Source organism: Sorex araneus, chromosome 1, assembly GCF_027595985.1.
Source record: "Sorex araneus isolate mSorAra2 chromosome 1, mSorAra2.pri, whole genome shotgun sequence".
Lineage (NCBI taxonomy): Eukaryota > Metazoa > Chordata > Mammalia > Eulipotyphla > Soricidae > Sorex > Sorex araneus.
Window position 1 is genome coordinate 221,643,720 of NC_073302.1, and position 13,519 is coordinate 221,657,238.

Here is a 13,519-nt window from a genome sequence, read left to right on the forward strand (position 1 = left end):
GAGGCCAGAAGGGTTCCAGCTAAAAGAAATCCAAATAAAAATACTCCAAGACACATCCTGATCAGAATGACGAAAACCATAGACAGAGATAAAATTCTGAAAACAGCAAAATCAAAGAAATTTCTTATAAGGGAGCATCCTTAAGATTAACAGCAGACCTATCCGATGAAACCCTAAGAGCCTGAAGACAGTGGTGGGATATAGTGAACAAACTCAACAAAATAAACATCTCACCTAGAATACTTTACCCAGATAGACTCTCATTCATAGCAGAAGGAACAACACACAGCCTCACAGACAAACAACAGCTCAGGAACTTCATAGCCTCAAAACCATGGCTACAAGGACAACTAAACAAGCTACTTTAAGACAAGTCCCTGAAATACATCAAACTTTGGCAAAAATATGGGACAAAACCCTATAACAATAATCTCTCTCAATGTCAATGGGCTAAATGCACCAATTAAGAGACAGAGTGGCAGGATGGACCGGAAAACTGAACCAAACATTCTGCTGACTGCAAGAAACACATCTGAACAGGCAGAGCAAACACAGACTCAAAATGAAAGGATGGAAAACAATCCTACAAGCAAACAGCTCCCTCAAAAAAGCAGAAGTGGTCATACTAGTATCAGACCACATAGCCTTCAGACTGAAGAAGGGTTCAAGAGACAATGAAAGTCATTTCTTAATGATCAAAGGATTGGCACACCAGGAAGAACTCACACTCCTAAATGTATATGCACCTAATGAGGAACCAGGAAAATACTTAAAATGATTCCTCATAAACTTGAAGAAACACACTGATAACAACACAATAGTTGGAGATTTCAACACTGCTTTATCACGTCTTGATAGATCAACAACACTCAAGTTCAGCAAGGATATACTATATCTGAAGGAAGAAATGGAAGACAGGTCTAGTAGACATATATAGGACATTTCACCCCCCAAAAGCTGAACACATTTTCTTCTCAAGTGTACATGGGACATTCTCCAAGATAGACCACATACTGGGCCACAAAAGATACTTCCATAAAGTTAAGAGGATAGAAATTGTATCAACGATCTTTTCAGATCATGATGAACTGAAAATCGAAGTAAATCATACCCAGAAACAGAAATTCAAACCAAACACCTGGAAATTAAACAATTCACTACAGAATAACGAGTGGCTTAGAAGGGAAGTCAAAGTGGAAATCAAAAGATTCTTGGAAACAAATGAGAATGAAGACACGAGCTACCAGAACTTAGGGGGACACTGCAAAAGCAGTGTTATGAGAAAAGTTCATAGCTCTATAAGCATTCCTCAGGAAGGAAGAGAGAGCCCACATAAATAATCTAAACTCACAGCTTAAGATCTTGGAGAATGACCAACAAAAGGAGGCCAAACCAAACAGAGGAAAGAAATAATAGAGCAGAAATTAATGACACGGAAACCCAAAACTCAATCTGAAAGATCAGTGAAACCAAGAGCTGGTTCTTTGAGAAAATAAACAAGATCGATAAACCACTAGCAAGACTCACAAGGAATGAGAAGCAGAGACCCCTAGTAAACAGAATCAGAAACGAAAAGGGAGACATCACAACAGAACCCACAGAAATTCAAAGGATAATCAGAGAGTACTTTGAAAAGCTTTATGCTATGCAACTAGACAACGTTGAAGACATGGATAAACTCCTGGACTCCTATCATCTCCCAAAGCTGACCCAAGAAGACTTGGAATACCTGAACAGACCTATAACTACCAAGGAAATTGAAATAGTAGTCAAAAGTCCCCTGAAAAGCAAAAGCCCTTGCCCAGATGGATTCACTAGTGAATTCTCCCAAACCTTCAGAGAAGACCTACTCCCAATCTTGTTCAAGCTTTCCCAAGAAACTGAAAAAACAGTAAGACTTCCAAACAGTTTCTATGAGGCAAATATCACCCTCATACCAAAAGCAGACAGACACCACCAAACAAGAGAATTACAGACCAATATCCTGATGAGTACAGGTGCAAAGTCCCTCTACAAAACACTAGCAAACAGAATCCAATAACTCATCAAAAAGGTCATACACCATGACCAAGTAGGATTCATCCCAGGTATGCAAGGATGGTTTAACATTCACAAATCAATCAACATAATATACCATATCAATAAAAGGAAAGATAAAAACCATATCATCATATCAATAGATGCAGAGAAGGTACTTGACAAGATCCAGCACCCATTTTTGATAAAAACTCTCAGCAAAATGGGAGTCAAAGGAACTTTCCTCAATAGAGTCAAAGTCATCTACCACAAGCCCACAGCAAGCATCATTCTCAATAGGGAACAGCTGAGAGCCTTCCCTCTAAGATATGGTACAAGACAAGGCTGCCACTCTCACCACTTCTATTCAATATAGTACTGGAAGTACTTGCCATAGCACTTAGGCAAGAAAAGGATATCAAAGGCATCCAGAGAGGAAAGGAAGAAGTCAAGCTATCACTATTCTATTCGCAGATTACATGATACTATACTTAGAGAAACCTAAAAGCTCTACAGAAAAGCTCCTAGAAATAATAGGTTTGTATAGCAGAGTGACAGATTACAAAATCAGTATCAAAAAGTCCATGGCCTTACTATACACAAATAATGAAAAAGAAGAAAGAGACATTAAAAAAAAATCCTGTTCACAATAGTGCCCCAGAAAATTAAGTACTTTGGAATCAGTTTAAAGAGGTAAAGGACCTGTACAAAGAAAACTACGAAACACTACTTCAAGAAATAAAAGGGGACACTAGGAAATGGAGGCACATCCCCTGCTCATGGATTGGGAGGATTAACATTATCAAAATGGCAACACTTCCCAAAGCATTGTACAGATTCAATGCAGTCCCTATAAGGATACCTATGATATTTTTCAAAGAAATAGACAAAACACTCCTGAAATTCATATGGAGTAATAAACCCCCACAAAAAGCCAAAGCTATCCTTGAGAAAAAGAAGAAGGGTGCCATCACCTTCCCCAATCTCAAACTGTACTACAAAGTGGTAGTTATTGAAACAGCATGATACTGGAACAAAGGCAGACCTGCAGACCAATGGAACAGAGTTGAATATTCTGACACAGCCTCTCAAGCATACAATCACTTAATCTTTGTCAAAGGAGCAAGAAAAGTGAAGTGGAGCAAGGAAAGCCTCTTCAACAAGTGGTGCTGGGAAAAGTGGACAGCTACATGCAAAAGAATGAACTCAGACCTCTGTCTAATGCCAGACACAAAAGTTAGATCAAAATGGGTTAAAGACCTCAATATCAGACCTGAATCCATAAGGTACATGGAGGAAAATGTAGGCAGAATCCTCCATGACCTTGAAGCTAAAGGCATCTTTAAGAATGAAACAGCACTGACCAAGCAAGTGGAAACAAATATAAACAAATGGGACTACATTAAACTAAGAAGCTTCTGCACCTCAAAAGAAACAGTGACTAAAATACAGAAAGAATCCAGGGAATGGGAAAAATATTTACCCAATCAATACCCATCAGATAGGGGCTACTATCCAGGATATACAGGACACTGGTAGAACTTTACAAGGTAAAAATCTCTAACCCCATCAAAAAATGGGGCGAAGAAATGAACAGAAACTTCCACAGAAAAGAAATTCAAATGGCCAAAAGGCACACGAAAAAATGCTCCACTTCGCTAATCATCAGGGAGATGCAAAATAAAACCACAATGAGGTATCATCTTATATCACAGAGACTGGCACACACTAATAAGAACAAGAAAACCAGTGCTGGCGCGAATGTGGGGAAAAAGGGACTCTCATTCATTGTTGGTGGGAATGCCAACTGGTACAGCCTTTTTAGAAAACAATATGGACATTCCTCCAAAAACTAGAAATTGAGCTTCCATATGACCCAGCAATACCACTCCCGGGAATATGTCCCAGAAGTGCAAAAAAAAAAAAAAAAAGTAGAAATGATATTTGCGCTTGTATGTTTGCAGCACCGTTTACAATAGCCAGAATCTGGAAAAAACCCAAGCGCCCGAGAACAGATGACTGGTTGAAGAAACTCTGGTACATCTACACAATGGAATACTATGCAGCTGTTAGAAGAGATGAAATCATGAAATTTGCATATAAGTGGATGGTGATGGAGAGTTTCATGTTAAGTGAAATTAGAAAGAGAGGGTCAGACATAAAATGACTACGCTCATTTGTGGAATATAAAGTAGCATAATATGAGACTAACACCTATGGACAGTAGAGATAATGGCCAGGAGAATCACCCAATGGTTTGGAAGCCGGTCCCAGGTGCTGGGGGAAAAGGCAGTTAGGTCGAAAAGGGAACCACTAAGTAAATGGTGATTGGAGGAATCGCCCAGGTTGGGAGATGTGTGCTGAAAGTAGACCAAGGACCAAACACGATGACCTCTTAGTATCTGTATTGCAAATCATAATGCCCAAAATTAGAGAGTAAGAAGGACTGTAACTGCCACAGAGGCAGGGAGTGGGACGGGGTGGGGGTGGCCGTGGGACATTGGGAACAATGGTGGGGGAAAATGGGCACTGGTGGAAGGATGGGTGCTCAAGCACTGTTCGAATGAAACACAATCATGCAAGTTTGTAACTGTATCTCAGTGATCCAATAAAACTTGTTTAAAATAAATTAATTAAATTAATAAATAAAATATGTGGGAGATATCTCTGATATTAGAGGTTTTATATAATTTAAAGTAATTAATTCAATTTATGTGAGTTATTCAAATTATACAGGCTTCATCACTGAAGGCAATAATACTTCAAGTATCCTAGTAAGTAACATCAGCAGTTTGGTCAATAAAATCCGTCTACAATAGTGGTTTTCAACCACTGCTTCAAACTACAGCTGCTTTGCATACTTTTGCTTGTTTACTTGGAGCCACACCCAGTGATGCTCAGAGGCTACTCCTGGTTCTCCACTCAGGAATTGCTCCTGATGGTGCTTGGGGGATCCTATGGAATACCAGGACCGAACCTGAGTCAGCCTCATACAAACCAAATGTCCTGTACACTGTACTATTGTTTTGGCCCTTCTTTACATAGATACTTTCGAAGCAAACTATTGGACAAAACAACTGGTAAGGTTTATAATGCTGCCTAAGAGTTTCTGAAAGAAGTTCAATGATGGGTAACCTTCTGATCAACAATATTGAAAATCTGTCCTTGACATTAGTAGTCACACACAAATATCAGGCACTTCCCTAATTCTATTTCCTCTGATAAATGTTACTGTGAGTGGTGTCACTACCTTGAAAAATGCTTCTAAAGTATATCCATCATTGAGAGAGAAAACAGAAGGGAATGCCTTGCCACAGTGGCAGGGTGGGGTGGGGGGGAGATGGGATTGGGGAGGGTGGGAGGGACACTGGGTTTACGGGTGGTGGAGAATGGGCACTGGTGAAGGGATGGGTTCCAAACTTTGTATGAGGGAAGTATAAGCACAAAAGTGTATAAATCTGTAACTGTACCCTCACGGTGATTCTCTAATTAAAAATAAATAAATTAAAAAAAAAATAAAGTATATCCATCATTTTTTGCTAAGAGCATATTGTCTGAACATTACTTCTTCGCCAAGTGAAATTCAAAAGGAAACCTGTTTCTCAAGTTGCTAAGCATTCGGGTCCTCACAGAAAACCCTCCCAGTGGGAGGAAAGCAGGTTCACATACCGTCTCTAGGGCTGAGGCCACCATTTCCTCTTCCTTGTGGGACTGGAGCTCAATCACCATGACGCCACTATCGAAAACCCGGAGCCTAAAACCAGACGGGAGACACAGCCCTGAACCCCCAGGGCCTCCAGCTGCGGCAGAGGGGCAGGTATTACTTTCACTTTCTTTTAGGTCCAAGGACAGGGGCAAGAGAGAGACAGAACAGTTCAAACAGAAGGACCACAAGGAACCACAGCATTACTTGAAAATTCATTTGCTCTCCAGGTGTCCACATGGACAGGCCAGCACTGGGCCTGTCGGGCAGAGCCTCTGCCCTGCCCAAACAAACTGACTGGGCAGGGTTGCCGTACTGTAAGTTTATTTTTGTACTTTGTACCGGGCTGTGCCTCGGCCTGCATAGGCCAGTCCCAAGGGCAAAGATCCAGCAAGCAGGACCCCACTGGTCACTGACCTGAGCCTGGCCAGTCCTGGACACCCACCTATATTCCCCTCCTTGCCCACTGAGAAGTTTGCACTAAGTGTCATTTGTTTCCAAGTTTGTGACTTGCAAAAAAAAAAAATTTTTTTTTGAAGACAGTTCATAAATGAACTCTAACCCAACATGCTAAGTAAAACATGCCTAGAGTTTGTTTTAAACTTTGCACTTTCAACCCGAGGTCAGGGAACTTGCCATTCATGGCTGAACATTCGCAGGTGCTGAGTCTCACAAAACGTTTACAGGGTGAGAGGCTGGTTATTCTGCCCTCGTGAGGGGAGCCCACCCTCCCGTCTCCTGCCCCAGCTGGAAGAGAGCCAGCCACTGGCTCTGGGGTAGGGAAGCCCGGCCCACCGAGGGTTGGGACCCGCGTAGTTCTGTTCCTGACGAAGGGCGGTGCTGTGCCCGACACGCAGCTGGGGCCTGGCAGGGCTCTCCCAGCGGCTCTTTCCCGACATGCTGACAGCTGGCAAACTCCCTGCAGAGGTTCTTTTACCTGAGAGGCAGTTTCAGCGCTTCCAGCATCTTGCATGCGTTCACCAAGTCTTCAGGTGAGAGCAGCTAATGGGAGAAAAGGGGTTCAGTGTACTCTGCAGATTAAGAGTGATGCAGTATCATAAGGGTCACTACAATGGATGACAACATTTACAGGTCATCAGTCATCAAGGATTTGAAGTGGCTTCATCAGTAAGGCAAAAAGGATTAACAGAAAAGCAAAAGCTTTATTCACCAAGCCAGCCCATCCCAAAGGGACATAATGCGTCATAGGTGTAATCTTTATATTTTCTAGTAGCCAGATTTTTTTTAAGAGTGAAGTTAACTTTAACATAAATTTTATATGACGTGATAAATAAAATATACATAATCAACACAAAAAAGAATATCCTGCCCCCACCCCCCACCTCTTGGCCACACCCAGAGGTGCTCAGAGCTTCCTTCTGCCTCTGTGCTGTGGGGTCCCTCCTGGGGTGCTCCTTGGACCATACGGGATGCCAGGGGCTGAGCCCCACTCAGGGGGGCCAGTGCCCGGCCTCCCGTACTAGCCCTGCGGTCCCATACAGAAGAATTCTTACTGATACAGATAACGTTTCTTTACTTGGTACAAAGTCTTCTTGTCTGGTGTGTCATTTTTGCTAGCAGGGCCTGAGTCTGGAGCAATGACACATCAGAGGCACGGGTGTACAGGGCTGGCTGGTGGCGACCCTCGGGGCGTGACCAAAAAAGAGCCTTCCCGGTGCGGAGTGATCCGCTGGGCTGTGACTAATACTGCAGAGCTCCAAGGAAGGCGGGTGGGGTGCTCCGCCCTGTCAAATCCCCCTCCCTGCAGAGCACATCTTCGTCCTCGCACTTACTCTGCAAGCCCCAGTTTCCTCAGCCCCAGGTCTCCTAGCCCTGGGGTGGATCCCCGAGAGGGTAAGGACGGTGGTCTGGCCGAGAGCTAGCGAGGGCTCCTGCTGGGATCCGAGCACACAGAGCAGCACTTCACCCCCGGCCTGCGGGGGACCTGTGAGCCACCTGCGCAGAGGAGACTGCTGACACCTGAGAACCGCATCTGACAGCTAAGGGCACAGACCCAGGCACCTGCAGGCTCAGGGGGCAGAGGCCCGTGACAGCGGGGTGCAGGGGGCCGGGGAGGGCCAGAGGAGCAGGGCAGCGCCTCTCTGGAGCCCGTGTGAGCAAGAGGAGGCCAGCCCGGTCACACGCGGCACCACCTCACCAGCGCCATGCACAGGAAGGTCCCATCAGCCCCCAGCGCCATCAGCTCCTAAGTGGAACCACTGCTTGTTGGTTGCTGTTTGTTGGTAGACGAGGGGCTGATGGGGCCCCTGGCATTGCTGGGGAGGCCTCTGACACAGACAAAAAGGGTTCACTAAGTCCACGGCCACATTTTAAAGTTTTGATTTTATTAAAATTTTTCCCTTTTTTTAAAAGAAAAGGATTAGTGGGGCTAGTAATAGCACGGGGGGCTGCAGTGATAGAACAGCCATTTGCCCTGCACATGGCTGATCCGGGTTCAATGCCTATCATCTCGTATCACCCCCAGCACACTGCCAGACGTTATTCCTGAGAGCAGAGCTAGGAGCAATTCTAAGCACCACCCAATGTGACTCAAAAAAGCAAAAAAGAAAAAAAAAAAGCATCAGTGCTAGAGAGGTCGCCACCAGAACAACGCCAGGTCAGAGTCCGAGCCGTCCTCTGCTCTCCACAGCCCTCCCAGACCCGACCCCTTTCCCCGAGGAGTCTCGGCTATAGACAGGAAAACTGAACTAGACCTTGTTTGTCTGGGGCCTGAGTGTACTCAGAGCTTATTCCTGGCTCTGCACTTAGGAATCACTCCAGGCGCTACTCAGGGGACCATATGGGGTGCTGGGGACCAAACCCAGGTTGAGAGCGTGCAGATAAGCACCCGACCCACTGTACTCTCTCTCTGGCCCCCAAAACTTCACTGTATTAAGCCATTACAGTTGTTTAAACTATTACTGAGCTACTAAGTCTTACCTCCATTCCTCGGGCACGGTTGACTAAGCAGTACACCTCTGTGAGTGACATTATGCCCCCTCGCTCCTGTTAAAATAGAAAACAAAACAAAGACTGTTACCATTAGCACCAGCTGACAATGAAAAGAAATCAGGGGCAGAGTGAAATAAGAACTCAGAAAATCCCTACATATCCTCTTGAAAAATGGGATTCTGATACATATGAGAGAACCTATAAAGTCCAGATTAGAACTGATTATTTCCGCCTTAACAATCACTTGAATGAAAACAGGGGTTTAATACAGTATTTCAAAACGTGTATCTCAATGTTCAGGTTTCCCACATTAAAAAAAATATATTACAGCATCAAATAAGGGCATCACCCTTTACATTCTGAAATGAAGCCACAATCTAGATGCTGACAGACAACTACTGCTAACATCACACACATGCGCGCGCGCACACACACACACACACACACACACACACACACACACAGCCGAGCAGAGCTCTGGAAGGAGGCACGTTACCATTCCAGCTCATAAAACACGAACCCTGGTAACACTGAACTTTAAGTGGGAGAAGGAAAAGAGTTAGAAGGGGAAACCAACGGAATTAAAAAAAAATTAAAACTTCATAGACAAATTCATTGTAACGTCTGTTGACTTGAAGAAGCCAACTGTAAGAGAACAAGGTGAGGGCAAGAGAGAAGGGTGACAACTCACAGGGCTGGAGCACATCCCCTGCATGCCAGAGCCCAGAGCTCAGTCCCTGACACCACAGACTCTGAGCATCAACCCTCCTACCCTCCTCCCCAACCCCAGCTGAGAGCACCTCCAACCCAATTCCTTTGAGTGTGACCTCCCCAAAAGGGAGAGAAAACGCGAACGTCATTTCATATTTTAAAACTGATTTTAAATGTTTTAGAGTGAAATGGGAATATAAATATATTTAAAGGTATCATTATCAAAGTTACTTACTAAAATATTAACATGTAAAGTGATTTCTGAAATTTGTTTTAAAATAATTTTTAGTGGGGCTGGTTTTCAGATGAAACTGACAGAAAAAAGGAAACTGGGGGCTGGAGCAACAGCACAGTGGGTAGGGCGTTTGTTTGCCTTGCACGCGGCCAACGCAGGTTTGATTCCCAGCATCCCATATGGTCCCCTGAACACCACCAGGAGTAATTCCTGAGTGCAGAGCCAGGAGTAACTCCAGGTGTGACCCAAAAAGCAAAAAAAAAAAAAAAAAGGAAACTGAATAACAGATAATTAGGTACCTTTGATATGCTTTGTCACGTGTCAATTATTCCTTCACAAAAGTGCTTCAATAATGTTTGATTAGCCAAATGTTAAGAAATACAATAAATCTATAGTATAAAACTATGTGGTAATTAACACTCATATCAAAACTAACTCTATGACAATGCATTTAAACACAGAGACCACAAACTCCAACAACAGGAGTTTATTTATTTTTATTTTTATTTTTTTTTATTGTTCAAAAAAACATAGCTATTTATTGAAAATTTTCATGAGACTGGTCATTTTAAATGTAATAGACCTTTGACTATTTGTTATATGATTTTTGTATACCTCCTTTTGAGTCAGTTTTGCGAATTTTTAATTTTGCAATGAACCACTTCTTAGCATGTTCAATCACATGTATTTTTTCTTATGAACTAAGTCTTGTAAACAAAAATAAAGTCAGAAATGAGAGAGGTTATAACATAGTAAGAAATACAAATAGTAATGAGCATTTTAAACAATTAAGAAGCAATTAATTAAATAATGCAGCAGAAATGGACTCGTTATTAAAACACAAAATTCTAAGACGGAATTTGGTGAATTAGAAAACCTAAACTGGCTCATTCTGAGTAAGGAAATCGAAACAATAGTTAAAAACCTTCCCCCACATAAAGTGTAGGGTCAACTGTCTTCATTAGAAAATTTTTTTTTCCTTTTTTTTTTTTTTATTTTTTAAATTTATTTATTTTTAATTAGAGAATCACCGTGAGGGTACAGTTACAGATTTATACACTTTTGTGCTTATACTTCCCTCATACAAAGTTTGGAACCCATCCCTTCACCAGTGCCCATTCTCCACCACCCGTAAACCCAGTGTCCCTCCCACCCTCCCCAATCCCATCTCCCCCCCACCCCACCCTGCCACTGTGGCAAGGCATTCCCTTCTGTTTTCTCTCTCTAATTAGCTGTTGTGGTTTGCAATAAAGGTGTTGAGTGGCCGCTGTGCTCAGTCTCTAGCCCGCAACTCCCTTCCCCCACATGGCCTTCGACTACAATGTAGTTGGTGATCGCTTCTCTGAGTTGACCTTTCCCCGGAACGTGAGGCCAGCCTCGAAGCCATGGAGTCAACCTCCTGGTACTTATTTCTACAGTTCTTGGGTGTTAGTCTCCCACTCTGTTATTCTATATACCATAGATGAGTGCAATCTTTCTATGTCTGTCTCTCTCTTTCTGACTCATTTCACTCAGCATGAAACTTTTCATGCCCATCCACTTGACTACAAAATTCTTGACCTCCTTTTTTCTAACAGCTGCATAGTATTCCATTGTATAGATGTACCAAAGTTTCCTCAACCAGTCATCCGTTCTGGGGCATTCGGGTTTTTTCCAGATTCTGGCTATTGTAAACAGTGCTGCGATGAACATACATGTGCAGATGTTGTTTCGATTGTACTTTTTTGCCTCTCTGGGATATATTCCCAGCAGTGGTATTGCTGGGTCAAATGGGAATTCAATATCTAATTTTTTGAGAGTCGTCCAAATTGTTTTCCAGAAGGGCTGAACCAGTCGGCATTCCCACCAGCAGTGAAGAAGGGTCCCTTTCTCCCCACACCCTCTCCAACAGCGGAACAACAGGAGTTTAAATAGGACCAGCTCAGGCTTCACTTCTCACCTCCAAAGGCGCCTGCAAGATGCCAACGAGCTGCCGGGCCAGCTGCATGTGGTACTGAGTGCCCGAGCCGTAGGTCTCCCTGGTCACTGGGTTCGCTATCCCCATGCTCAGCAAATAGGATTTAAACCTGATAGTCTGTAGTGAAAGGAGAAGAGACACGAGAAGGAACTCTGCAGACTCAGTCATTCCAAGCCAGTATTTCAAGTCCTTCATTCATAAATTCAATTCTACTCCATTATTTCTCTGTCTGCCCACTTCCTCCTCCCGCATCTCTGTGACCCGGCAGCGGCTCTCAAAGCACCCTGCGGGCAAAGCCTAATTCCTACTCTGCCTTCTCCTATCTAGATGATCTCATGCTCCACTTACCCCACTGCTTTGGTATGAGAAGAGATTTAGATAACTATTATCCCATGTCTAATGTCAACACATGACAGGAAACTCAGAAGGGAAGATGACTGTGACCAGGATGTTGATGAGTCTAGTTAGACACATATCAAACTTAGGAGTCTGAGCAAAACAGCCACTCCATATACATTTTAATCCGTTTCTACACTCTGAGAAACGGTGCTGAAGTATTCTTTAGTCCTGCTGGAAAGAACGGTGTTTACAGTAGACTTTCTGTTTTAACCATTTTTATGTATCTTTAAGTTCTAAAAGAAATGAAATCACCATATCAAGAAAGGACAATGATAAACTACCAAAACATCATCACGTTATCTGGGAATCACGCTATCTATCTGTAAATACTTTAAAAAAACAACCAATTGGGGCTGGGGATATGGCTGAGTGCTGCAAAATCAACTAATTAATTTAAAAATAAAAAGCAACCTATTTACCTCATCTTCTGTGATGTCACCTTGTTTGTCTTTAATCTTATTAGCAATTGATTTTGATAACTCCACCATTTCCTTAGCCTGTCAAGAAGACAATAAAATATAAAACAGAATGTCCCCAAAGTAGCTGCTAACAAAATACAGTTTGAAATCTATCACAATTGGTTTGAATTTCATAAGTATGATTTGTACCTTAACCATTAACTTGCTGAGGTCTTCAAAGGCCTGAAACAGAAAATGAGTTTTTGGTGAAGTTGATAGAATCGAAAATTTTAAAGCAACAAAGTACTTAGTTTCTTTCTTATGACATAGATTTAAAAAATTTTCTTATAAATGTCAACATAGCTACAGAAAATTCAAGTAATAACTTTATCTACTGTAAAAAGTTTTAGGAGCCCGGATTTTTTTCCCCCCAAACAAACTGTCCTTGTAAAACTGTTTTATTTTTTTCAGCAAATTATACCGATAAAGCAAAAGGTAAAGCAAGAAAGAGTTAAGATTATTTACAGTTACTAATTCACACAATAAAATTTACCATTGCAGCTATCTAAAAACCTTTTACCACGTCAAATATTCCTTCACAAAAGTGCTTCAATAATGCTTAGACTATCCAGATGCTAAGACAATACAATAAATTTGTTATAAAACTATATGATAATTAACATTTGTATCAAAACTAGCTATATGACAAAGGTTTGCCTGAAATCTTTTCCTGTCAAGACTTAAATGCATGCGAAGCTTTCCCAGTTCAACACGGTGAAGGCCACAGTTTTAGGATATGCTTCTTTAGAGACAAAACGTGGCTTCAATGTCAGGTGTGATTCTCACTGAATATGTTAAGCCTCAGCCTCTGACACTAGACCAGTACATTGGTATCTTTGGCAACAGTGGGTGCCACAGAGGAAAACTCTCAAACGCCACTAAACTGCGTCTAAATAAAACCCATCAGAAGTTTCATAAGCAACAGTGAAGATCTACTTGTAGAGTCTCAAACATAGACATTTATTAATAAGCCACTTCAAAGTTACTAGAAAGATACTTTTTCAAGTGCAGATGAACTGATGGCAAACTGATGTGCAAAGATGCTATTTTAAAAAGCATCAATAAAGTGTGTCATTAACTGAAAGACC

At 42.3% G+C, this 13,519-nt stretch overlaps 1 protein-coding gene across 1 annotated transcript in view; it reads right to left on the bottom strand.

Moving 5' to 3' along the window:
- The window catches only part of VPS36 (vacuolar protein sorting 36 homolog), a 36,909-nt gene that overhangs the window by 6,560 nt on the left and 16,830 nt on the right, over nt 1-13,519 (bottom strand). The window contains exons 7-12 of the mRNA XM_004619545.2: nt 12,582-12,614; nt 12,393-12,470; nt 11,557-11,691; nt 8,660-8,725; nt 6,657-6,721; nt 5,686-5,770 (exon numbers count right to left, since the gene is read on the bottom strand). Of these exons, the coding sequence (XP_004619602.2) occupies nt 5,686-5,770; nt 6,657-6,721; nt 8,660-8,725; nt 11,557-11,691; nt 12,393-12,470; nt 12,582-12,614 (462 nt within the window). The remainder of the gene's footprint in view (nt 1-5,685; nt 5,771-6,656; nt 6,722-8,659; nt 8,726-11,556; nt 11,692-12,392; nt 12,471-12,581; nt 12,615-13,519) is intronic.